At 45.8% G+C, this 26,949-nt stretch overlaps 3 protein-coding genes across 6 annotated transcripts; 1 reads left to right on the top strand and 2 right to left on the bottom strand.

Moving 5' to 3' along the window:
• Window positions 1-979: 979 nt before the first annotated feature.
• On the bottom strand, window positions 980-11,489 carry mettl22 (methyltransferase 22, Kin17 lysine). Of its 2 annotated transcripts, none has more exons than XM_020649628.2 (12): window positions 11,410-11,489; window positions 6,901-7,047; window positions 6,544-6,754; window positions 6,226-6,350; window positions 6,109-6,149; window positions 5,174-5,318; window positions 2,969-3,040; window positions 2,823-2,876; window positions 2,523-2,603; window positions 2,317-2,419; window positions 1,794-1,962; window positions 980-1,632 (listed from the first exon to the last, which is right to left on the bottom strand). In XM_020649628.2, exons 2-12 carry the CDS (start codon window positions 7,004-7,006, stop codon window positions 1,540-1,542), a joined length of 1,200 nt encoding a protein of 399 aa, XP_020505284.1. In that variant the 5' UTR covers window positions 7,007-7,047; window positions 11,410-11,489; the 3' UTR covers window positions 980-1,539. The 2 variants fall into 2 exon arrangements, with proteins under 2 accessions (XP_020505284.1, XP_029136206.1); XM_029280373.2 differs by lacking the exon at window positions 11,410-11,489 and adding an exon at window positions 7,189-7,330.
• Window positions 11,490-13,148: 1,659 nt separating this feature from the next.
• Window positions 13,149-19,794, bottom strand: LOC109995755 (mitochondrial adenyl nucleotide antiporter SLC25A23-like). 2 transcript variants are annotated; one of them, XM_065964769.1, is made up of 11 exons: window positions 19,684-19,794; window positions 18,489-19,504; window positions 17,999-18,122; window positions 17,793-17,880; window positions 17,024-17,135; window positions 16,792-16,950; window positions 16,101-16,253; window positions 15,456-15,569; window positions 15,223-15,390; window positions 14,139-14,289; window positions 13,149-14,057 (listed from the first exon to the last, which is right to left on the bottom strand). In XM_065964769.1, exons 2-11 carry the CDS (start codon window positions 18,684-18,686, stop codon window positions 13,876-13,878), a joined length of 1,449 nt encoding a protein of 482 aa, XP_065820841.1. In that variant the 5' UTR covers window positions 18,687-19,504; window positions 19,684-19,794; the 3' UTR covers window positions 13,149-13,875. The 2 variants fall into 2 exon arrangements, with proteins under 2 accessions (XP_065820841.1, XP_020505245.3); XM_020649589.3 differs by having other exon boundaries at window positions 18,489-19,748.
• A 711-nt stretch (window positions 19,795-20,505) lies between these two features.
• Window positions 20,506-26,654, top strand: gps1 (G protein pathway suppressor 1). Of its 2 annotated transcripts, none has more exons than XM_020649586.3 (14): window positions 20,506-20,598; window positions 21,938-22,030; window positions 22,161-22,342; window positions 22,553-22,717; window positions 22,854-22,989; window positions 23,180-23,257; window positions 23,385-23,445; window positions 23,547-23,632; window positions 23,729-23,823; window positions 25,083-25,188; window positions 25,275-25,355; window positions 25,439-25,576; window positions 25,857-25,991; window positions 26,174-26,654. In XM_020649586.3, exons 1-14 carry the CDS (start codon window positions 20,566-20,568, stop codon window positions 26,246-26,248), a joined length of 1,464 nt encoding a protein of 487 aa, XP_020505242.1. In that variant the 5' UTR covers window positions 20,506-20,565; the 3' UTR covers window positions 26,249-26,654. The 2 variants fall into 2 exon arrangements, with proteins under 2 accessions (XP_020505242.1, XP_065820839.1); XM_065964767.1 differs by having other exon boundaries at window positions 26,123-26,654.
• Window positions 26,655-26,949: the final 295 nt, after the last annotated feature.

The following is a 26,949-nucleotide window of genomic DNA, read 5'->3' as shown; positions in this document are numbered from 1 at the left end:
TCATGGCAGAGGTAATGGCGATTATAAATGCAAGACCCCTTGTGTCTAATAGATAGTTAATGAACATTTCGTTAATAGTTATGTAACAAACAATTAAATGATAGTTAATAATGTTTTCTATCATTTATCTTATGTTAACAGTTTATTGAGGCACTCATTATAATCTATCTTTAATAAAGTTAATGACTTAATGATTTATAACCTTTAAGAGATGGTTTATAAAACATCTGGAAACGAAGAGCAGATGCTTCACATTATCTGTTATTATAAAGTTGGAACAGAAGATAAAACACTTTCATGGTTCTTTAGGTATAAAGGTTTACTTTACTCACTTTAATTTGAAAAACATTCCTTTTATTCTGAAAAGAATACATGTATATATGTAGTGGAGGTGTAACTCACGATATAAAGTTATTGAAAGATGGTTAGAAATATTTTTATGCCTAAAGATTGAAACATAACAAATACAATCCTATCCAAGTCACTAAGGGTTAACTTTCTGTTGTCTTTGAGTGATTTGATGAGTTTGCATGTTAGCCAATCGGTGAACTCTATTAGTCCGACCAATCGACTATCAGCTAGCCTTCGCTCAGGCCACACCTTCTCACTCCCGCGCTCGCTCACACTTTGTTACATGAGATCCATAAACTTGGTGAGAGGAGAAATAATATTTTCTTATTTATCTGACTCTGTGCTGAATCACCGCCATCACGGAGCTAAGGCCACTTCAGCGAGCTAGTCGCGATGTTGTTAGCATTATGCTAATTAGCGCTAATGGGTACGGTCATGTCAATGTGTTAACTGTTCAAAGCTAATGTGAGGTTGTTGTATTTAAATGCTAATTCAATCAGCTATAACAAGGTTAGCATGATTCTTTATATCATGATTATATATCTTCCTCCTCCTCCTCCTCTCTCTCCCTCTCCTCCTCCCCTCCTCTTCCTCAGATTATAGTTCTTTAAAGATTTTAAACACATGATGAAGATTAAACTTTTATTCAAACTTTGAACACTAAAACAAACTGCAGTTCAACCTCTTCCACATGTTCCTGTTCAAACTAATAAATAAACAAATAAATAAATAAATAAACGTTGATAAAATCAATCACGTCACAAACACTACACATCTGACTCATTCAAACCTCCAGGCAACATGAGGTTCAACCTGTGGCTCCTGGTCAGGAAGGGGGCCGGTCATAGACTGTGAATATTAAAGTTTGAAGCCTGAGTCTCCCCGTCTGTTCCTGCAGGGGGCGCAGGAGTCCCATCGATGGCGGTCTCCATGCTGGAAATGCTGTCTCAGTCTGACTTTCAGTCAATCTAACGACAGGCTGAGAGCTGGAGCTGAGGGGGTTTTAAACCTCCTGACAAACCGTTACACCGCGCCCACCTGTCAATCAGGTCAGCTACACGCGTTATTGTGAATAACTCTTATCCTTCATCAAATCAAAACTGATGAGTCATCAAAACATCCACCCCCCCCGTACAGTCTAGTGGACACTCGAGGAACTGCAGGATTTTATACACTTCAGCATCAGCTTCATATTTTAACAGACGAGGTCGCTGCTTGGGGCCGATCTGGTTCAGAGCCGGTCTGATGATGTAGAGGAGAGGACGTCACCTTCCACAGCTCCTGGACACATCAATCAGTATCTGATTAATAAAGGGTTAATATACCATGAATCACAGTGTGTGTGTGTGTGTGTGTGTGTGTGTGTGTGTGTGTGTGTGTGTGTGTGTGTGTGTGTGTGTGTGTGTGTGTGTGTGTGTGTGTGTGTGACGTGTTTTGGTTACCAGCTGCTGGATGCGTTCGTAGATCAGAAACTGGTTGAAGTCTGTTTGAAGTTGAGTGACAGTGAAGCTGCAGCGTCCGTCCTGAAGGTCGTTCAGTTCAGAGAGACACCGTCTGAAGTGATCATACGCCTCACATGATACGTCCATGTGTCTGAGGGTGAAGTTCAGTCTGAGAGGAAACATCAATAAACACACCTGATTAATACCAAACAGGTAAACAGGTGATGTAGAGCAGGTCACACCTGAGAGACGTCCATGTTGTGTCTGAGAGGAAACATGATCAGTGAGTCTGACCTAGACCCCCTGCCATGCACCAGGTGTGTGTTCCTAAACACACGACCACAGGTGTGTGTGTAACTCGTTACATCGTTTGAAAGATGCGTGAGACATGAAAACAGGTGAGAACTGAACCTGAACACAGGTGAGACATGAACACAGGTTAGACCTGAACTCGGGTAAGACATGAACACATGTGAGACATGAACACAGGTGAGACATGAACACAGGTAAAATCTGTTGTCACCTTTTCTCCATGGAGATGAAGATGGTGCAGGTGTGGTTGAAGGTGCTGCAGAGTCTGTAGAGAGTCCTGAAGAGTCCGTCTGTCAGATCATCATCATAGCACACTGAAAACACACACACACACAAACTTTTGACCATACTGTATCGTTGTTGTTGTCACTCTCTCACCTTCAGCAGGTAACCTGTCACTCTCTCTCTCTCACTCACCGTCTGCAGCCATAATGAAGCACGTGTCATCGTACAGATGAGACACCTCCTCCTCAGTCCAGCTAAACTCCTCCTCACAGTCTACAACATGGAGAGAGAGAGAGGAGGTTAGAGATAGAGAGAGAGAGAGAAAGAAAGGAGGAGAGAGGTAGAGAGAGATAGAGAGAGAGGAGGTTAGAGAGTGGAAGAGAGGATGTTAGAGAGAGAGATAGAGAGAGGGAGAGAGGAGAGAGAGAGAGAAAGAAAGGGAGAGAGAGGAGTGAGAGAGGGAGACAGAGATAGAGGAGGTGTGTGTGTTACCTGTACAGAGGTCTGTTTGGAGCCAATCAAGTCGTCTCACTCTCACCTCGCCGCCTTCAGAATAAAGTAGAAATAGAGAAATAATGTGATGTTTTCTTTTATTCTCTATTGTATTTATTTTATTATATCATATTAAGTAACCTTACCTGTGGGCTCCACCAGGTGTCTGTTTATCGTCACGTTTCTCTCACACATGCTCAGAAGGTCGTCTCCGACATCTGTCAATCAAACATCAAACCCTTTCATATCACACAGCTTCTACTTTGACTTTATTACCTGGAACAGGTGAACTGTCTCTGCTGTGCTTCATTTAACACCAAATATTGTATCAGTGTAGCAGTGTATCATTGTATCATTGTAGCAGTGTATCATTGTATCATTGTAGCAGTGTAGAATTGTAGCATTGTATCAATGTAGCAGTGTATCATTGTAGCAGTGTAGCATTGTATCATTGTAGCAGTGTAGAATTGTAGCAGTGTAGCACTGTAGCATTGTAGAATTGTAGCATTGTAGAATTGTAACAGTGTAGCATTGTAGCAGTGTAGTATTGTAGCAGTGTAGCATTGTAGAATTGTAGCATTGTAGAATTGTAACAGTGTAGCAGTGTAGAATTGTAGCAGTGTAGCATTGTAGAATTGTAGCATTGTAGCAGTGTAGTATTGTAGCAGTGTAGCATTGTAGAATTGTAGCATTGTAGAATTGTAACAGTGTAGCAGTGTAGCATTGTAGAATTGTAGCATTGTAGCAGTGTAGCATTGTATCATTGTAGAATTGTAGCAGTGTAGCAGTGTAGTATTGTAGCAGTGTAGCATTGTAGCATTGTAGAATTGTAGCATTGTAGAATTGTAGCAGTGTAGCATTGTAGCAGTGTAGCATTGTCTGAGTGGCAACCTGTTACATCATAGGATATGATCCCTGCTCGCAGCTCATCTATAGAGAGCCTGTGCTGGCGTGTAAACACTGATAGCTTCATGGGAACCTGTCAGCGAGCGGCTTAAAGGGCAGAGAGATAGTCTCCTCACTCAGAGAACCAAGGTTACAATGTAACCCTCTCTCCACCCTGTTACATGTACGGGGTAAGTCTCTAAGACACCCCGCGAGGACACTGTGCAGTCCACAATCCAAAACACCAATGTGCACAGTTGCCATGCCAACCAGGGAAAGGCCATAAAAACCAAGTGGCTGGGTAAGTCGATCTGCAAGGGGCAAGACCTATCCAAGAACTAGACCAAAGGACCCAGCACACCCCTGAACAGAAAGGCCACTTGAGGCTACCCGCATTCACCAGACTGACCAAGGGAGCCTCCTAGTCTACCAAAGTACACCCAGCACTACTCCCCTAAGAGGGGGAGGCCGCTCAAGATTGTAGAGCTCAGAAAGCGTAGACTTGGATGACCATGTGGCAGCTGCACATAGGCAGCAAGTGAAGCTCCTTACCACAACGTCCATGAGATCCCTGAATGTCCCCCCTGATGGGCAAGGCACACCGAAGAGCACACACTTTGAAACATGCTGGATAGCATCAACAACCCTGTGAGCAGACAAGACTTTATCGAGGGTCCAGAGCTAATCAGACACTCTGAAGACCAGGTTTACTCGGTCAAGGCCCAAGCTGGGTACAAGACAAACTGGTGCTGCTGGACCACAAGGAAACAACGACCGTAGCTCTACCACCTGGGAGAGGGGGAACTCAGACAAGACCGTAGGCAGGACTGTTAGATCGGGCCAAAAGACTAAGTTTGACCCCTCTGGCGACCCCGCAACTAACCCTTTGGCAGAAGTGACGGCTAGTAGAATGCAACTTTTAAGGACAGCCATTCTGAGACTACATGCCCAAGTGGCTCAAAAAAGGATGCTGCAGTGCACTGAGGATTAAATCTCAGGACAGGACTGAAGGTCCAGTTCTGCACATCATAAGCCTCGGGCTGTCTTCATCCAGAACGTATTCATGAATGCAGAACCACATTGGTTGTTGCTTCTGCTCTCCAGCTGGGACTGAAAACCGCAGGGCATCATGGGTATCAGCAAGCGACCCCGGCAGATAGTGTCCAGGCTGCCTGTCCTCACCACAGGCTCTGGTACAACTAAAGCCAGAAGCCAGTCCCTCTCGGGGGCCAGACCCTGTACTAATCTGAGCCCCACTGAACTGTCGGAGGGTACCGACTGAGGTAATGCCCTACACTTTAACTTTCTATGAACTCTTTCAAAATGACCCAGATCCCAAAGACTGCACCCTGAGCTGCGGGGTGTGACCAGGTGAGCAGGGCATCACATGATGAGAAAATCAAATATCAGCAAATAAGAGTTTTAAGAAAAGTTCAAACCTTGTTTGAATAGATATATATACGTACCTGTACAGTAGACGGTTTTGGCGGTGGTGGCCATGACGATGCTTGTTAATCCTGTTCCTGCCCCCAGGTCCAGGACGGTACTTCCTGTGAAGAGGAGCGGGTCAGAGAGGATAAAGTCAGCTAGGAGAAACGCCCCCCTCCACACCTGAGGAGAGAGAGAGAAACACAGGAACTCAGTTCATATTAACACACACCTGGACGAGGCTCCTCCCACACCTGAGAAGAGAGTCAGAGATACATTAACACACTGTTACCTGGACCAGGCTCCTCCCACACCTGAGGAAAGTCAGACATACATTAACACACTGTTACCTGGACCAGGCTCCTCCCACACCTGAGAAGAGAGTCAGAGATACATTAACACACTGTTACCTGGACCAGGCTCCTCCCACACCTGAGGAAAGTCAGACATACATTAACACACTGTTACCTGGACCAGGCTCCTCCCACACCTGAGGAAAGTCAGACATACATTAACACACTGTTACCTGGACCAGGCTCCTCCCACACCTGAGGAGAGAGTCAGAGAAAGTCCAGTTAGTTTGACCAGTGTGAGCGCTCCGTGACGTGCTCAGGGTCAGCCTGTCTGTAGCTGACTCAAAGTAACCGTCATGTTCTCTGAGTTCTCCGATGTGCCGGCCAGCGGGGGGCCAATCGCGCTCGAGTACGGCATGGTACAGATGGCCAGTGTGACCCCGCCCTTATACATTCAGGGGGAGGAGCTTAGACATTCAGGGGGAGGAGCTCAGAGTAGAGCCGCTGCTCCAGGTAAGGTGGATCATCGGGATCCTCCTGGTCGCCTCCCTTTGGAGGGTTTTTACGGGTTAGTGTAGAGCAACCCGACGTCTTGAAAGTGTTGGGATAGTGGTACAGTTTGAATGTGTTGATGGTTTTGATGGAACACACAGTAATAATGATGATTTATTATCTCTGACCTGTTTTCCGACGTCCTCCAGACGAGTGGCCATTGTGTGCTCTGAGGAGAAACAGGAAACGTGTTTTTAACAGTCAAACAAACATGAAGTGATCAATAAGAGAAGATGAGCTCAGACCGATCTTTATGAAGTCGTTCAAACACTCGTCCTCGTCGTCTTCTTCAGGGATCACAGAGTCAGAGTGTTTGAGGATGACGGCACAGACGAGCTCTCTGGTCGTCTCTGAACTCTCTCTCCTCCGTCTGTCAAATCAAATAAATATAAATAAACATCTAATAAACACCAAGACAAACGATTCGATTACGCTGTGTGTGTGTGTGTGTGTGTGTGTGTGTGTGCGGCTGCAGCGCCCCCATGAGGAGAGGAGGGTGAACAGTGTGAGGTCACAGTGGAGCTGGTTTCAATCTAAATCAGCTGATCAGTTTTTTTTCATACCGATGAGTGACATCCAGATCTCCATCTTCATCCAGAAGAGTCTCCACTGCTCCTCCTCCTCCTCCTCCTCCTCTGTCTCCTTCTCTGTCCCCTCCTTCTCCTCCTTCTCCTCTGTCTCTTTCTCTGTCTCCTCCTCTGTCTCCTACTCCTCCTCTGTCTCCTTCATCTCTTCTCTCCTCGTCTGACAGGATCTTAAATTTAGACACAAACACTGAAACACACAGAAAACATGTTGTAATATCTTTATCAAAGTCGTACTTTGGATTAATGACACATTCAGGCTCATATAAATCACACACACACACACGCACAGAGAAAACATGTTCTAATTCAGGCTCATAAATCGCACGCACACACCTGGCTGTCCGACGGTGTTGAGGCGGGTCATCAGGTGGCGTGTGTTGGGCAGCAGCAGGTGAACGTCTGACAGCACGGTGTCATGATGGAAGGTGATCTGATCCATCGCTGATGATGTCACAGTGTGATGTCATCAGTCAGCTGACTCTAAACAGATGAGGAGAACACGTCATTAACGCAGGTCGTTAAGGTCGTTACAAATTTAGGAGCGATTGCCTTGAAGTGACCAGCAGCGAGGACTTGATGGTCTGATATGTGCGCTCCGTCTGCTGTGGAAACGGACCCTACCCTGTTCACAGGTGAGACCTTAAAGGTGCAGAGAGCTCACAGGTGAGTCCTTAAAGGTGCAGAGAGTTCACAGGTCAGTCCTTAAAGGTGCAGAGTGTTCACAGGTGAGTCCTTAAAGGTGCAGAGTGTTCACAGGTGAGTCCTTAAAGGTGCAGAGAGTTCACAGGTCAGTCCTTAATCAAGATGGCGCGGCCGTGTCCAGACGCCGTCCGGGTTGCTCAGCTGAGGCTGTGTTTTTTTCTTTATTTATGTTGTTTTTGTGAACTTTTTTACATCAGCTCTTTCAGCATAGATAACTTATGACCGAAATACGCATTTGTACATAAAGAGACTGGTTGCAAACACAGTTTCCAGTTGTTACAACGATGATCAGTGGTTGCCAGTTGAACTCCTGCGTAACACAACACAGGACGGGAACAATGGCCGGAGGAGGAAAAAGCACCGCAGAAGATGAGGTGGTGTCCGAAACAGGCTAAGAACTCAGGCCCACCGCCCACCCCTGCCAAGCATCCTTCTTGCCAACGTGCAGTCCCTGGATAACAAGATGGATGATCTGAGGGGTCGGGTAAAATACCAACGGGACATGAGGGACAGTAACATCATCTGCCTGACGGAAACATGGCTCACTCCTGTGGTGCCGGATCAAGCCATCATGCCATCGGACTCGTTCTCTGTGTTTCGCAAGGACAGGACGGAGGAATCTGGCAAGTCAAAGGGTGGAGGGGTTTGTTTTGACCAACAACAGCTGGTGTAACCCACAGAACATTAAAACTCTCTCCCACTCCTGCTCGCCACATCTGGAGCACCTAACCATCCTGTGCCGTCCAGTTTACCTCCCCCGGGAATTCACTTCGGTCATCGCTACATCTGTTTACATTCCACCACAAGCGGACACGGACACAGCTTTATCCGACCTGCATGACGTACTGTGCCGGCACCAAAACAAACATCCGAACGCTGTCCTCATCGTGGCTGGGGATTTTAACAAGGCAAACCTTAAGAAACTTTTTCCAACATGTCACTTGCTCCACCAGGGGCAACAATACACTGGATCATTGCTACACACCATTCAAAGAGGGCTACAAGGCGACTTCCCTGCCGCCACTGGGTAAATCAGACCATTCTGCCATTTACCATTTGCCAAGGTAAGGCAAAGTTGTATGTTAAAAGGTGGTGACTAGGCAGGTTAGGCGCTGGAACGACCAATCAGAGGCTACGCTGCGAGGCGCTCTGGATGACGTCGACTGGGGCATGTTCCAATCCAGCTCGAGTGACGTAGACGAGTTTACGGAAGTTGTGACGGACTTCATAGCAACGCTGGTAGGCGATGCCGTTCCTATGGTGTCTGTCCGGTTTTTCCCAAACCAGAAGCCATGGGTGGATAAATCCATCCACACCGCTGTGAACGAACGGACCGCTTCATACAACTTGTCACTTCTCACCGGCAGGACGGAGGAATACAAAGCGGCATCTTACAGACTGAGACGAGCAGTGAAAGACGCTAAGCGGAGGTACAGGGACAAATTGGAATCACAGTTCCAGCAGCGTGATTCAAGGAGCTTGTGGCAAGGACTGCAGACAATTACTGACTACAGGAAAAGAGCCCATGTCTCGGGAATTGCAGACGCCGCTCTGGTTGTTGAACTTAATGACTTTTATGCGTGATTCAAGGCTAACACTAGCACCGCTAACGTTAGCATGCCAATTGATGTAGCCAGCAGGATCTCCGAAGTCGGAGCAGCACACTCACACCCACTCACTGTGTCAGAGCACGACGTGAGGAGAACACTGAAAAAGGGTAAACGCCAGGAAGGCTGCCAGGCCAGATGGTATTTCTGGCAGAGTGCTGAAGTCCTGAGCCAACCTGTTAGCTCCAGTATTTACCACCATCTTCAACCTCTCCCTGAGTCAGTCTGTGGTGCCCACATGCCTGAGAAAAGCCATTATTGTACCAAAGAATGCCTCTCCAGCTTTCCTTAATGACTATAGCCCAGTAGCACTCACCTCAGAAGTGATGAAGTGCTTTGAGAGACTCATCAAGATGCAAATCTGCTCCTTGCTCCCTGAGTCTCTGGATCCACTTCAGTTTGCATACAGACTGAACAGATCCACAGATGATGCTGTCTCCCAGGTACTGCACACCACCCTCACCCATCTGGACAGAAGGAAGGGGGACTATGTGAGACTGCTGTTCATTGATTTTAGTTCAATTTTCAACACCATAGTCCCCGCCAACCTCCATTCCAAGCTGATCAACCTCGGACTTAACACCTCCTTGTATGCTTGGATCCTGGACTTCCTGACGAACAGATCCCAGGTGGTCAGAGTGGGTAGACACACCTCCAGCTCCTGCACCCTCAACACCGGAGTACCACAGGGCTGTGTCCTCAGCCCCCTGCTCTTCACCCTGTACACACATGACTGTGTGGCCACAAGCAGCTCCAACATCATCGTGAAATTTGCAGATGACACAGTAGTTGTTGGTCGCATCAGCAACAATGATGAGCAGACGTATACAGGGGAGGTTGGAAACATGTCACAGTGGTGCCAGGACAACAACCTGCTCCTGAACGTCAGCAAAACCAAGGAGCTGATTGTGGACTTCAGGAGAGGACTGCAGAGGGATTACACCCCAATGAGAATTGATGGGACGCTGGTGGACAGGGTGTGCAGCTTCAAGTACCTGGGGGTGCACATCTCTAAGGATTTAACATGGACAACCCACATAGACAGTCAGGTGAAGAGGGCAAGGCAGCGCCTCTATCACCTCAGACAGCTGAGGAAATTCAAAGTCTCTGTGAAGGTCCTGAAGACTTTTTATTCCGGAGTGGTGGAGAGTGGGCTGACTGGAAACATCACCCAGTGGTACAGGAACAGCACCATACGTGACCGAAGAGCCCTGCAGAGGGTGCTGAAGTCAGCAGAGCGTACCATGGGTACAACACTCCCCACCCTCCAGGACATCTTCACAAGGAGGAGCACAGCCAGGGCAAAGAGGAGTGAGTGATCCCCACCAACCAGGTCACGGACTGTTTACGTGGCTACCCTCTGGCAGGCGCCTTCGACACATCAAGGTGAACACAGAAAGACTCAGGAATAGCTTCTTTCCTCAGGTTGTCCGGACTGTTAACTCCACTCTCCTCAGTTAAAAACATGAACAGAACTGTGACTGCATGATGCACACATACCACACATTCCAATCTGCACATTGCACTTTGACACCCTGGAAAATTTACACACTGACACTTTACACTGTTTACATTATTCTATATTTTGTATATTCAAATATTTATTTTTTAAATTTTACATTATATTCTATTTTACTGTATATATGTGTATTAGCCATTTGAGTGTTTATTGCATGGCCTTGCGGAACAGTCTTTACATTTCACTGCACATCTGTATGAGCATGTGACAAATAAAAATCTTGAATCTTAAAGGTGCAGAGTTCACAGGTGAGACCTCAAAGGTGCATAGTGTTCACAGGTGAGTCCTTAAAGGTGCGTAGTGTTCACAGGTGAGTCCTTAAAGGTGCGTAGTGTTCACAGGTGAGTCCTTAAAGGTGCAGAGTTTACAGGTTAGTCCTTAAAGGTGCAGGACCTTTTAATTTAAAAATCATGAACAAAGGTCGTTTAAGTTTCTCAGCTGACAATCGTTAATCGATACAGTTTCTCCTCAGAGCGGTCCCCTGGGGTCCTGGTGACCACGACAGAACAGTAACTTTTCCTTCCCCTCGCCATGACCCGGGGGAAACTGACATGTGACAGGAAGTTTCTTACAGATTTATAAACGTGTTCACTCTCTCGTCGGACTTTAAGGGGTTCATTTTTTTTTTCATATCGATCGATGACAGAAGCTTTCAAGTGAGATGACCTTTAATCATCGATCAATCCTTTCAAAGTAAAAGCACCAAACTTCAAACTTCAACCTTACAGACTCAGCAGCGTCACCTGCAGATTTATATATTTGATATATTTGATATGTTGATCATAGTTATTCTAAACATTAGAAACATGAACCTGTCGACCACCTGTTAACCTCTTCCTCTCTATAAATAAACACACACCATGCTCCGCAGCAGCGTCACGCGCAGGTCTTAAAATAGCAATCACGTTGACCTTTAAATGACGTCACTGTGTTTATAATATATCTCATATATTAAATATGATATTATTTATAAATGTGTGATATTACAGAGAGAGAACACGCTGAGCAGCTCACCTCCTCCACGCTCCTCACACACCCCCATCGCTTAAACTGTGCACCTCCCAAACCTGTCCGGACTGAAACAACATAGCAGGAGAAACGTTCCGTCTGCTGTTAAAAGTTTTTACTTCCGGTTATTTTAAGATTAAGGTTCAAAATGAACACTTATATTAAACATAAAAGAGGTTTGAATAAATTAATAAAGAATATAATTTATAATGAAACGAAAGAGGAGTAGAATCATTTACATGTAGTTGATCATGTTAACCACTAGAGGTCACTGTCTGTGTGCAGCTTCTTCTGTGACTCCGAAACACAAAACAAACATGAAGATTTCATTTTTACATAAACACACAAACTGACAAAAAGTTCAAACTTTGTCAAAACTGAAACTCACAAACAAGATGTCTCTTCTTTAAAAACACATACAGTAACATATTTATTTATATATGTATATATTTATTTATATATATGTATATGTGTATTTACTGTATACACAGACAGTAAACACACATATACTGTCTTCATGTCACCTCGTACAGGTGTGTGAGACGGTTCCTTTTCGTGGTTTTGGTGAAGTTTATTTATTTACTTTTCTATTTCCTGTTTGACTCCGTTTGTAATAAAAGAAAACTCTCCAGAGAAAGTCAGAGCAGGAAACAAAAAGAGATCAGAATATCTTTTATGTTAATATATTTACTGTTGGCAGATCTGACGACTACTCCCTCTCTTTTGATCGACCTCACCTCTTCCATCTGTGTTTCTGTTAAACATGTACTTTGTCCTCCAGGGGCCCCCTGCTTCTCTCTCAGCCGTCTGGCCGTGTAGGAGGCCCCGCCCACTCCTCTGTCAGTAAATAGAGCCCTGATTGTTTTTGTTTCCTGCCAGTGGGTCATCTTCCTACTTTGTTAGAACACCGTTCAGAGGCGTTTATCTGTGAAAGTTCAAACTAAACTTTATTAAAAAGTGAAGAAGAAACAACGATTGGAGACTTTTCTCTGGTGACAGCGCCACCTGCTGGATGTCTGATCTCTAAACAAAACAACGGCAAACATATTTTTTAACATGTAAAGCACTTTAATGCAGCATCAGTCAACTTGAAAACACTGAGCGCCTGAATGCAGCACGACATCACTCTGCACGCCGTTTCAAGTTCATCACTCATTTCATTATTTCTGGACGAATCGTTTTTTACAAAAAGATTTTAAAAAGAACCAAAAAATCAGACAGAGTCCTTAAAACCGTCATCAATCATCCTGTCAGAGACACACACACACACACACACACACACACACACACACACACACACACACACACACACACACACACAGAGACAGACACACAAACACACATGCAGAAACACACACACAAACACACACACACACACACACACACACACACACACACACACACACACACACACAGAGAGAGAGAGACACACACACACACACACACAGAAACACACACACACACACACACACACACACACACACACACACACACACACACACACACACACAGACACAGACACACACACAGTTTTATAAAATAATTTGTTTTGTCCGCAGGCTGGTGTACGGTAAGCCAAGAGGGACATTAATCACAGACCTTTGTGTCTCTACATCCATCACAATAAATAAATAAATGATTATTTCTGAGGTCAAAGTTAAAATCTGAACAAAGACGTGAACTCAACTCTGACAGCTTAAAGGGTTAAAATATAAACCACCAGAAGTTCAAATGGATTGTAATGGATTTAGTAAAAAGAACATATATTCAAAGACTCCAGATTACAAGGAAGTGATGTAAAATAATGTCCCTTTTGGCTTTCCATACAGGTAAACATGCACTCATGCTTTAGCAATATAAAAACTTTAAACCTGCACAGAAACCGGCAGCAACACGTCAGGGATGGTTTGTTCATATTAATAGTATATTAATAATATATATGATCTTTTTTAGTCTTATGAAAATAATGACATTCAGAGTTTAAATTCAAACTCTCTGTTTTTATATCTGCAGCCAACAGACTTGAAAAAGGTTCAAAATAACAGAAAGTTCAAAGCAGTTCAAAGTAGAAAGCAGACACCAGCAGCATGACGCGTTCATGTTTACTCTCAGAGGTTTGACCTTTACCCTGACCCTTAACCCTGACCCTTAACCCTGACCCCTGACCCTTAACCTTGACCCTTAACCCTGACCGCAGGAAGAGCAAAATAAAATGTGTCTGCTTTGGGCTTCTGTACAAATTAAATCATCAAATAAATACATGAAACATGTTTTTTCTAAAGTTACCAGGTGTTTCAGGTGTTACCTGGTGTTTCAGGTGTTACCTGTTACGTTTACTCATCCACAGGTTCTACTCTCCTGTCCTTTCCTCTCCTCTCCTCTCCTCTCCTCTCCTTTCCTTTCCTCTCCTCTCCTCTCCTTTCATCTCCTCTCCTCTCCTCTCCTCTCCTCTCCTCTCCTCTCCTCCTTTCCTCAGTGTCCCACCCCCAGCAACTTTTTCATGTGTTCGTAGACGACGTAGGAGATGCTGACGGCGGGGATGACTTTGAGGAAGTTGGGCGTGATTCCTCGGTAGAGTCCAAGAACGCCGTCCTGAGACACGATGTGTCTGAATTGTCCCAGCATGCTCAGCTTGGGTTCCCCATCAGAATTTGCTGATCATCAGGAGAGATATTTATTCATCAGTTCATGGTTAATTGTTCATGTTCAGTAGGCTGAGAGTTTATTAGTCTCACCTTGTGCCTGCATGCGCGTCCTGATGAGAGCGAGCGGATACGACGCCAGCTGACCACACGTGCTGGAGACCGTCCCACAACCAAGCAGAACCAAAACGCCAGGATCAGCAGAGTCCACGCAGAACCTCTGCAGCCAGGCGTTCTTCAGAGTCTGACACCAAGAGAAGAGAGTTTCAAACAGGTGAGAGTTTCAAACAGGTGAGAGAGTTTCAAACAGGTGAAACAGGTGAGAGAGTTTCAAACAGGTGAGAGAGTTTCAAACAGGTGAAACGGGAGAGAGAGTTTCAAACAGGTGAGAGAGTTTCAAACAGGTGAGAGAGTTTTAAACAGGTGAGAGAGTTTTAAACAGGTGAGAGAGTTTCAAACAGGTGAGAGAGTTTCACAAAGATGAGAGAGTTTCAAACAGGTGAGAGAGTTTTGAACAGGTGAAACAGGTGAGACAGTTTCAAACAGGTGAGAGAGTTTCAAAAAGGTGAAAGAGTTTCAAACAGGTGAGAGAGTTTTAAACAGGTGAAACAGGTGAGAGAGTTTCAAACAGGTGAGAGAGTTTCAAACAGGTGAGAGAGTTTCAAAAAGGTGAGAGAGTTTCAAACAGGTGACAGAGTTTTAAACAGGTGAAACAGGTGAGAGAGTTTCAAACAGGTGAGGGGGGGCGCTGGTGGCGCAGTGGTTAAGGCGCGCGCCCCATGTATGGAGGCTGTAGTCTCAAGCGGGTGGCCCGGGTTCGAGTCTGGCCTGTGGCTTCCCTTCCGCATGTCATTCCCCACTCTCACTCCCTGGTTTCCAACTCTATCCACTGTCCTATCTCTCAATTAAAAGCCCAAAAATTTGTCTTTAAAAAAAAAAAAAAAAGGTGAGAGAGTTTCAAACAGGTGAGAGAGTTTCAAACAGGTGAAACAGGTGAGAGAGTTTCAAAAAAGTGTGAGAGTTTCAAACAGGTGAGAGAGTTTCAAACAGGTGAGAGAGTTTCACAAAGGTGAGAGAGTTTTAAACAGGTGAGAGAGTTTCAAACAGGTGAGATAGTTTCAAACAGGTGAGAGAGTTTCAAACAGGTGAGAGAGTTTCAAACAGGTGGGAAACTGACCTCGTACACAGCCAGGTCAATGCCGGCGTATGGGATGATGCCCAGAGTGTTGGGCAGGTATCCTCTGTAAAACACTCGCACTCCCTCCGTCCTCAGGATCTGACGAGCACAGTCACACATTCCCGAGTATTGACCGGTCGTCCTCAGAGTCAGCCGAGTCTTCAGCACCTGAAGAAGAAGATATGATGACCCTGACCTTTGACCTCCATGTTTACCTTTAAACAGACACTGACCTCCATGGGGTAGATGATGGTCTGAGCAGTCGCTCCTGCCAGAGAACCAGCAAGGAATCTTTCCTGAACCCTCAAACTCCCTCCTTCTTTACTGCCCCGAATCCTATACTTTATCTACAGGAGGAGAGTAGGAGGAGCAGAGAGGAGGAGAGGAGGCGAGAAGGAGGAGGAGCAGAGAGAAGAGAGGAGGAGGAGCAGAGAGGAGGAGGGGCAGAGAGGAGGAAAGGAGGAGAGAGGAGCAGAGAGGAGGAGGGGCAGAGAGGAGGAAAGGAGGAGGAGCAGAGAGGAGGAGGGGCAGAGAGGAGGAGAGGAGGAGGAGGAGCAGAGAGGAGGAGGAGCAGAGAGGAGGAAAGGAGGAGGAGCAGAGAGGAGGAGGGGCAGAGAGGAGGAGAGGAGGAGGAGGAGGAGCAGAGAGGAGGAGGAGCAGAGAGGAGAGAGGAGCAGAGAGGGGGAGGGACAGAGAGGAGAGGAGGGTGGAGGAGGGGCAGAGAGGAGAGAGGAGGAGAGGAGGAGAGGAGAGGAGGGGCAGAGAGGAGTAGGGGCAGAGAGGAGGAGGAGCAGAGAGGAGGAGGAGCAGAGGGATTACGACATGAAGAAAACTGTAGAGGATAATTGATTGGTTGATTGATTGATTAATTAACCCACCTGTTCATAGGCCATAAACTTAATGGCGGACTCCGGAGCAATCTTGAGGACGTTGATGCCGTTTCCTCTCCACAGTGAGGCCACGCCCCCTTCCCTTACCATCCCCCTCAGACCTGACCACAGGTTAACCCCCCGAGACGACATGCCGTGCACCTGCATACACACACACACACACACACACACACACACACACACACACACACACACTGAGTGTCACTTTATATTGTTACTGTTGACAGATTTTAATTTCAAAGGACTTGTACGGCAGGCCTGAAGGGTCATTATTTGCCATTTGATTTACATGGAATGGAAAGTGCTTAAACAATGTTTAAGTGAGTCATATTAAAAAAATGGAAAACATCTTGAAACTCTGATATTTACAACACTTTAATAAGCAACATTTAGACCTGACCTCCAATAAAATAAAAACTTCACCTAACCAAAACCAAAACCTGCAGTTCCTCCAGTGTCCACTAGAGTCTGTCTCCTGCAGTGAGTCAGTCCCCATAGAGCCCCATGTTAAAATATCCATCTTTTTACAGCAGAAATAAATATAACTCACCTGTTTATATTATATAACGGCTTAAAGTGATGTGGAATTAGGGGGCGTGGCCTAAACATACAACTGACATGTTTACATGATATTAAATGTTGGTACCATTTGTACATCTGCTGATGTATACTGACTGACCTGCAAGAAGACTTTGATGCGGTCCAGAGGAGCAGTTCCTGTTCGGGAAACCGCGCCCGCCATCGCCCCGGCAACAAGCTGTCTCCACACCAGACCGGAACGTCGCTCCTTCTCTGAGAACTCATCAGGTACAGTCAGGTGTTCCCCGATATCAAACATCTGTAATAACAGCAGAAGATGTTTTCATGATGTCATCACTGTGACCTGACCTCAGGAGTATCATGTGACTTACGTGAGAGTGTTTCCAGTAGTGAACAATCTCCTCCATGTTGTGGAAAGGGTTAAACAGGAAGTGATCTCGCCATTCAATCCAGTCAATGGTCATGGTCCCGTCTCGGTCCATACTGAAAGAGACGATGAGCGAACAGAAGAGCTGTGTTTGTATCGCCTCTCTGTGTGAACTATCCATAAGTTCTTGCTAATTTTTCTTCATCTCCTTTGTTTAAACATCAAGTCAAATTCCTTGTACAGATGTACATGGCAATAAAAAACATTTCTGATTCTGATTCTTTATCTTCTAACAACTACCTTTGGCTCACAGACTGTATGTTTGGGGCGTGGCCAGAGTGATGTCATCTCTTAATTTGGGTTAGGACGGACAGACTCTAGCGGACACTGGAGGAACTGCAGCTGTAAAGTTAGACATTTTAACATAGAGCTCTATGGGGACTGACTCACTGCAGGAGACAGACTCTAGTGGAAACTGAAGGAACTGCAGCTGTAAAGTTAGACATTTTAACATGGGGCTCTATGGGGACTGACTCACTGCAGGAGACAGACTCTAGTGGACACTGGAGGAACTGCAGCTGTAAAGTTAGACATTTTAACATGGGGCTCTATGGGGACTGACTCACTGCAGGAGACAAACTCTAGTGGACACTGGAGGAACTGCAGTTTTTGGGTCTTCTGCATTGGCTTCAATTTTCAACAAGGTTGCTGCTTTGCTGTTACAGAGAGCCATGAAACATGTGAGTCTTCTCTCTCTCTCTCTCTCTCTTTACCTCTGTAGTATTCTGGATGCCTGCTCTGTTGTCACTTTTATTCCCAGTTTGTGCAGCAAGTGTTTAATCTCTCCCACATCGATCCGACCTACAGTACAGAGCAGAGAATATATCAGGATATCATACATACATAAAAACATCTTAAACATATTGAAAATGAATCACTGTTAAAAAGGAAGTGATAAAGACTTTAGCCCCGCCCTCACCGTCATGGTTACGGTCCAGGCTGTGAAACATGAGCCACAGTCTCTTTTCGTGAGCCAGCAGGTACTGAGAGAACTCCTGGAAGTCCAGCAGACCGTCATGGTTCTGGTCGCTCTCCAGGACGATCTGTAGGGGGCAGCAGAGTCAGCCCGTCAGCTACTTAGCAGGGAGAAAGAGAGGATAACCCAAACAGGTGGTGGAGGTCTACAGGTGTATGCAGGCTGATATGGACATTATTCACCTGTTTCTTTAGGGCTGGATAATATTTATAAATGATCACATGTATTTGCATTTCAATTAAACAAATATTAAGATTTGATTTTTGGCCCTAACCCGACCCAAAGCTCATGACCACAGGGAGGCTTTCAGCTCCATCTCACAGTCCATCTTACCCTCACTTAGGAACAAGACCTGAGGAAATCCTTCAACCCCCCCCCCCCCCCCCCTCACCTGGAGGGAGTGAGGTTTTAAGGACCCACTCTAATCTCTCACCTCCTCTGCCTCCCCCCGGTGCAGTCCCCGTGCAGACAGTCCAGTCCGAAGCTCGTTGATGTCCACTCTGCCATCCTGGTTCAGGTCCAGCTCTCTGAAGAGTTCGGCGTACCTTCTCTCGCGGTCTCGTTCCAGAGTAGCCCCGCTCACCAAGTTTGACCTGGGTCCTCTCTGCTCCTGGTCCTGGTCCTTCCCCATCAGAGAAATCCCGTCTACATGGATCCACAATCCAGTCTGAACCACCAAATGTCTGAGCTGGCCCAAACAGAAGCTGCTTACGCCACCTCCTTTTTTTCTTCCTCTCTCTCTTTCCCTCTCTCTCTCTCCTCCTCCTCTCTCTCTCTCTCTCTCTCGCTCTCTCTCTCCTCTCTCTCTCTCGCTCTCTCTCTCCTCCTCCTCCTCTCCTTCTCTCTCGCTCTCTCTCTCCTCTCCCTCTCTCTCTCGCTCTCTCTCTCCTCCTCTCCCTCTCTCCTCCTCCTCTCCCTCTCTCTCGCTTCTCTCTCTCCCTCTCCTCCTCTCTCTCCTCTCCCTCTCTCTCTCTTGCTCTCTCTCTCCTCTCCCTCTCTCTCTCTCCCTCTCTCTCTCCTCCTCTCTCTCTCGCTCTCTCTCTCTCCTCCTCCTCCTCTCCCTCTCTCTCGCTCCTCTCTCTCTCTCCCTCTCTCTCTCCTCCTCTCTCTCTCTCGCTCTCTCTCTCCTCTCCCTCTCTCTCTCTCTCTCTCTCGCTCTCTCTCCTCTCTCTCTCCTCTCTCGCTCTCTCTCTCCTCTCCCTCTCTCTCTCTCTCTCCTCTCCCTCTCTCTCTCGCTCTCTCTCCTCTCTCTCTCCTCTCTCTCTCCTCTCTCTCTCTCTCTCTCCTCTCCCTCTCTCTCTCTCTCTCCCTCCTCCTCTAGGTGGACACTTGGTGGATGGAGTTTGTGGTTCTAACGGGCTCTCGGGATGTTGACCCGGGTCAGTGTCGTGGTCTCCAGCTGATCCGGGCTCTCGGTATGTTGTCCCGGGTCAGTGAGATGGTCTCCAGCTGATCCGGATGAATGAAAGTTTGAATGAAAGAGGAGCTCGTGCAGCAGCAGCCGGTTTTACCGCAGTCTGACACATCTGTGCACGCGCAGCAGCTCCACATTAAGCCGCCATGTTTGAAATGATCTGTCTTTAATAAACGATAACATTTTATATTTCATGAAAACAAAATACAGCTACCTCCTCACGTGAAGCCTCCTCCTCGGCGCGTGAGTCTGCTGCATTATCACACCAACTCGGCGCGCGCTCACGGCACGTTACGCTGCTTGGGGGGGGGGGGGGGGGGGGGGGGGGGGCTCGATAGAAGCGAGGGAGAGAGAGAGAGAGAGAGGGAGAGAGAGAGAGAGAGAGAGGGAGGGGGGGCGGGTAACGGTTATTGAGTTCAAATATTATCCGCAGCATTATAAAGTTATTTTTTCAATCTATTTTTTTGTACATTCTTAATTTTTCTTTTTATATTTAAATTGTACTGTGTTCACTTTTTGTCTGCAATCTTTGCTCTTTGCTGCTGTAACAATGTAAATTTTCCCATTGTGGGATAAATAAAGGATTATCTTATCTTATACCTGACAGGTGATCAGTGTTCTGAACAGTGAACATAATCAGTGTGTGCGTGTGTGTGTATGTATGTGTGTGTGTGTGTGTGTGTGTATGTATGTGTGTGTGTGTGTGTGTGTGTGTGTGTGTGTGTGTGTGTGTGTGCGTGTTAGATTATTGTCTATAAATATCTTTAATATTGAGGACATAGAGAAGGACAGAGAACAGTCTGCTCAGCAAACACAAGATGAAAAGATTTAATGTGTCACAGTTCTTTCTGTTGTTATTTGTTAAGGAGAAACAATAATAGACTAGTATTATAGAGTATTATAGAGTATTATAGAGTATTATAGAGTATTATAGAGTATATTTCTGCCTCCTGTTGCCCTCCTGTCCAGCAGGGGGCGCTGACTCTCCTCTCAGCTGGTTCTCTAACAGACATTAAAGTCTGAGTGTGTCTGTGACTACATTTTGAGGATACATTTATTTCTGAGTAAAAGACACCTGAGCCAATAATGAAGTAGGATGCCTTTACCTGTGCAGGTGTTTAACTTCCAGGTAAGCCATTCCGCTGTCTGAAGAAGATTACAGAACGTGATGTTTTTAACTGTTATAACGACAGTTAGCTGTTAGCTAGGTTAGCCTCAGCTAGTATCACGGTTTAACAAAACAAACCTGTTTATTTTATTTTGAAGGTTTTTGTGTTTATTTTATGTTAAAGGTTTATTTGGTTGCATCGTTCAGGAAAGAACACATTCTTTAATTTAGAAACCCTAACCCTGCAAATTAATCTGTGAACGGGTTAGCATGTGTTGCTAACGGTTCTCCCTGTGAGGAGTTATTATTTATTACAATTATTACCGCTTCTCAAAGTGTTTTACGCCGAATGAGGGAAAACCTCGCAAAGGTTAGAATATTAAAACATCTCAGATATCATCAACCAGCAACTTAAATCCAAAATTAGATAAATGTAGTTAAATAGAGACAAAGCTAACAGCTAACTGACAGCTTCCGCTAGCTAACAACATGACCACCAGAGGTTTTAAAAAACAAAACAACATAATACACAGCTAGCATGAGCATATGTAGTTCTTATGAAAACAACTTAAAACACAGCCAGCATTAGCATATGTAGTTCTTATGAAACAACTTAAAACACAGCTAGCATGAGCATATGTAGTTCTTATGAAAACAACTTAATACACAGCTAGCATTAGCATATGCAGTTCTTATGAAAACAACTTAATACACAGCTAGCATTAGCATATGTAGTTCTTATGAAAACAACTTAAAACACAGCCAGCATTAGTATATGTAGTTCTTATGAAAACAACTTAAAACACAGCTAGCATTAGTATATGTAGTTCTTATGAAAACAACTTAAAACACAGCCAGCATTAGCATATGCAGTTCTTATGAAAACAACTTAATACACAGCTAGCATTAGCATATGTAGTTCTTATGAAAACAACTTAAAACACAGCCAGCATTAGTATATGTAGTTCTTATGAAAACAACTTAAAACACAGCTAGCATTAGTATATGCAGTTCTTATGAAAACAACTTAAAACACAGCCAGCATTAGTATATGTAGTTCTTATGAAAACAACTTAAAACACAGCCAGCATTAGTATATGTAGTTCTTATGAAAACAACTTAAAACACAGCTAGCATTAGTATATGCAGTTCTTATGAAAACAACTTAAAACACAGCCAGCATTAGTATATGCAGTTCTTATGAAAACAACTTAATACACAGCTAGCATGAGCATACTTAGTTATTATGAGATAGAATTGTCTTGCCAGTGATGTCTTCTGGCCTGTGTACCTGTTGTGTTGTGAAACTTTGGTTACCTGACGTGTGTGTGTGTGTGTACTTGGTTCTTGTGTGTCTCAGGGGTCTGTAGAACCGATGCAGATCGATGCAGACCCTCAGGAGGATCAACAGAACGCTCCAGATACAAACTACATCGTGGAGAACCCGACGCTGGTATTCACCTGACACACACTCTGACACACACTCTGACACACACTCTGACACACACACTCGCTCATATTGACTTTACATGTTTTGATGCCATTTTTATGTGTGTGTTTGTTGTGTGTGTGTGTGTGTGTAGGACCTGGAGCAGTATGCGACCAGTTACAGTGGGTTGATGCGTATTGAGCGGCTGCAGTTCATCGCTGAACACTGTCCTCAGCTCAGAGTCGAGTCTTTGAAGATGGCGCTCACCTTCGTCCAGCGAACGTTTAACGTCGACACGTACGAAGAAATCCACCGCAAACTGACCGAGGCCACACGGTAACACAACAAACACACACACACACACATACAAACACACACACATGCTAACACAACAAACACACACACACACGCTAACACAACAAAGACATACACGCTAACACAACAAACACACACACGTTAAACAACAAACACACACTGACTCAACATTATAATAATATGGTTATAGTTTTATACCTGCCTGTGTGTTGTTGTGTTTTCTGTGCACAGAGAAGCTCAGGGTGTTCCTGACACGGTGCCTGAAGGGGCCGTCGTCCCTCCTCCCCTGGACTCAGCCTGGGCCGAGTCCACTCGGAAGAAGGCTTTGCTGAAACTGGAGAAACTGGACACAGACCTGAAGAACTACAAGGGCAACTCCATTAAAGAGAGCATCAGGTGAGACAGTCAGAGGTGAGACAGACAGAGGTGAGACAGACAGTCCGAGGTGAGACAGACTGAGGTGAGACAGACAGTCCGAGGTGAGACAGTCAGAGGTGACAGGTTATTAACAGTCTACTACCCCCCCCCATAGGAGGGGCCATGACGACCTGGGCGATCACTACCTGGACTGTGGCGACCTCAGTAACGCCCTCAAGTGTTACTCCAGAGCTCGAGATTACTGCACAAGCGCCAAACACGTCATCAACATGTGTCTGAACGTCATCAAGGTGAGGGAAGTGAATGGTACAGGTAGAGTCAGCTATACATGCATATCTATATGTTCTGTTTCTGTGGGTTATTTCTCACCTTTAACACCTGATGTTTGTTTCAGGTTGAACACAGAATATGGTTTAAAGTTCAGACTCACCTGCATACATGAAGTATATTTGACCTTTGACCTTGACCTCTGCCCCCCAGGTCAGTGTGTACCTGCAGAACTGGTCCCATGTGCTGAGCTACGTCAACAAAGCAGAGTCCACACCTGAGATCGCAGAGGTGAATCAGTCTCAGAGCACCCTGCTTCAGATCCTTTAAAATCTGTTCTCTGATCAAAGTGTTAACGCCGGGACAGAATCGTTTAGTTATTTATCACATCTGACTCATGAATGAATTCTGTGTTTAGCAAAGAGGCGAGCGAGACAGCCAGAACCAGGCGGTGCTCACCAAGTTAAAGTGTGCAGCAGGTAAGATGGAGAGGAGCTCCATGAGGGTCACGATTAGCTGCAGAGGAGCTCTGTGTCTACATTCATACCATCCACTGTGTGTGTGTGTGTGTGTTTTTCAGGCTTGGCGGAGTTGGCCTCTCGTAAATATAAACCAGCTGCTAAATGTTTCCTGCAGGCGTCTTTTGATCACTGTGACTGTCCGGAGGTAAGTGGTTTCACACCTCGTCTTTGGAAACATTATTATTATTGGGGTTACTGTAGGGGGGTTAGAGTATTTAATACTCTGTGTGTGTTCCTGTAGCTCCTCTCTCCTAGTAATGTTGCTGTGTACGGAGGTCTCTGTGCTCTTGCCACGTTTGACAGACAGGAACTGCAGCGTAATGTCATCTCCAGCAGGTAGGGGCGCAGTTTACTACATGCTAACTAAAAACAAAAGATGTACGTAACTTCGGTTCTGTAAACCCTGGATGACCTCCAGAAGCACTCGTTAATACAGCGCAGGTTGAGTAGCTGCACCTTACCCAGACAGGTCTATATATGCGGGTGTCATCAGGTGTCATCAGAGGATGTGTTCCTGCAGAATCTCCTCCGAGTGATCCTGGTGGTCGTCCAGGATTCACAGAATTTTATTAATTTTTATTTTATTTGATCAATCCTGACCGTGGTGCTTTAAGCACTAGATGACTCATACCAACATAGACACAAGGCAGCCGAAAGGACCACACCCCTAACCCTGGTTGATCAAGTCCACAATCCAGTGGGACAACCGCTACAGACAAGGCGTGGAGTTCCCCCAGTTGCTTCGCTGTTGTGATGGCGAGGAGGAAAGCAGTCTTTGTTGTTAAGCGGCTCTGCGGTCAGTTCTATCTGAAACCTTGTCCTTCCTGGCCAGAAAGAGAACCCTCTGAAGCACCACCTGTACTGAAGGGAGTGGGGGGAAAAGCTTAGAGGGGAAACCCTGGCCAGTTGTTAGCCAGGGCGTCCTGACCCAGAGGACTGTTCAGGGTTAGGGTCTGAGAACCAGAGGGTGCAACGAGTTCTAACCCTCTGAAACAAAAAGGTCCACTTAAGATGCTGAGCATCAACTCCCCAGAGAAGGCCGGCCTCAAGACAGAAGATTTGTCACCTGCTTCCTCTCTCTAGATAGGTACTTTGCCCTCAGACTGGCCAGGCGGCGGGGGCTGCCCAAGTTAAGAGTTCCTTGGCCACCCACAGCCACTGTGCGGACCTGGTGCCCCTTACTGATGATGCTGGAATATGTTGTCCAACCCCACAAGGACATGCTTCCCTCTGAGGCACGCCATAAAACCCTTCAGAGCCAGGTACACAGAGACCAATAACCTGGTGAGCCCCTAATAACCTGGTGAGCCCCTCCCCCCTCCCCCATCCCCGCTCCCCCAGGAGCTGTTCCACCATCAGAGGCCCAGGGACAGAGATCATGACTGTCCTCAAGGCTGCATAGTCGCTAACCAGGCGGTACAACAGTGCTTGGCCAAGATAGTGGCGGCCGTCAGCACTGACCGACGACATGGTATCTGTGTCATATGGTATCATTCAATGCCATAAGTTCCGCCTTTGGTGGTCAGGAAGGATATAATAAAAACTACATTTCAATAAATAAAGTGTTGATTAAGCCGTCTGTTCTGTGTGTTAAGCTCCTTTAAGTTGTTCCTGGAGCTTGAGCCTCAAATCAGAGACATCATCTTTAAATTCTACGAGTCAAAGTACGCGTCCTGTCTGAAGCTGCTCGACGAGATGAAGGTAAAAACCCCTGTTTAACTCACACTGTGTAGTTGTTGTTACCCAGCAGTAGGTGAGATGTGATGATGTCACTGTTTGTCCTAAAGGATAACCTGCTGCTGGACATGTACCTCGCTCCTCATGTCAAGACTCTGTACAGCCAGATCAGGAACAGAGCGCTCATCCAGGTCAGACACACACAACTAACACTCACCTGTATTTCTACAGGTAATGTAAACGTGTTTAAACACCTGTGTGTGTGTGTGTTCAGTACTTTAGCCCTTACGTGTCAGCCGACATGACAAAGATGGCTCAGGCCTTTAACACAACGGTGGCCGCTCTGGAGGACGAACTGACTCAGCTGATCCTGGAGGGACTGATCAACGCCCGCATAGACTCACACAGCAAGGTCTCACACACACACACACACACACACACACACACACACACACACACACACACACACACACACACGCATATCTGAGGTTGTCTAAATTGTTGGTAACAGTTTTTAAAATGACAGAATCTGAAATATCTCCATGCTTGATTAAACACATTCATTTTCTCACCCATCATTTACTCCCTTTCTCTCTCTCTCCCCCCTCCCCTCTCTCTCTCTTTCTCCCTCACTCTCTCTCTCCCCCCCCTCCTCTCTCCCCCCCCCCCCCTCTCTCTCTGCTGTGTTTTAGATCCTATACGCTCGTGATGTGGATCAGAGGAGCACCACGTTTGAGAAGTCTCTTCAGATGGGAAAAGAGTTTCAGAGACGAGCTAAAGCCATGATCCTCCGAGCGGCCGTGCTCAGGAACCAGATTCACGTCAAGGTAACCTTAACTCTTTACTGTGATCAAAGGTTTCACTTCCTGTCACAATAACTTGAGGATTATTTTGAATGTGAAAACATGAAACAACAATCTAGACACTGATCTTCATCTTCAACTCTCTCACATCCAAGAGTCCAATCCAAGCTGTTTTCACTTCTGTCTCCTCCTCTTCCTCTCCCCAGTCCCCCCCCAGAGAGGGGAGTCAGGGGGAGCTGACTCCAGCCAACAGTCAGACCAGGATGAGCACCAACATGTGAGGAGGAGTCTGCTGGAGGAACCCCCCCCCCCCCCCCCCCCCCCTCTGTATTTGTTCACCTGATGGAACCTTCAATTAGTCCTGGTTTCAATAAAAACTCTTACTGACTGTTTTTGTCATCTGTTAAACTCTTTACAGTTTCACCTGAACAGGTAACACATCCTGAGGTTTATATCCAACAGCTGCACACCTGAGTCTAGAGCAGGGTTCATACTAAGGACAATCAGCTGATTTCAGGTCACACAAATAAGTCCAGATGTTTTTTCTGTGTTAGGGGTTCCCAAGGCGTTCTCGTTCAGTCTGACTGGTTGAAGCTGAAATAATTTCATTTTTATGTAAAAGTTAAAACTTTGATGACCATCATTTTAAAATTTAACATTAAAATCTGAAATATTTTACTAATCCCATGGGGTAGTCTTTGCCATCTTTATTTTTAGAACCAGAGGTGACCATATTTGACAAGGGGGGCGGAGCTGGACAGGATTGAAGGTTCCCACAGACAAACCGTAAACAACATTTCCTCAGAGCTTCTTTTAACCAAACACTGGACAAGACTTTTTCAGGCCCCTATAGTGACCTTTCAATCACACGTAGCCCCTCCTTAACTCATCCCCTCTTCCTGTTCTCTTTGACTTTAAATGGACATAATATAATGGACATCATGTGCTGAAGAAGGCTTCAAACTACAGATTGAGATCATAA

Source organism: Labrus bergylta, chromosome 16, assembly GCF_963930695.1.
Source record: "Labrus bergylta chromosome 16, fLabBer1.1, whole genome shotgun sequence".
Lineage (NCBI taxonomy): Eukaryota > Metazoa > Chordata > Actinopteri > Labriformes > Labridae > Labrus > Labrus bergylta.
Note: the sequence above shows the minus strand (reverse complement) of the source record. Positions and strands in the feature narration are given on the sequence as shown.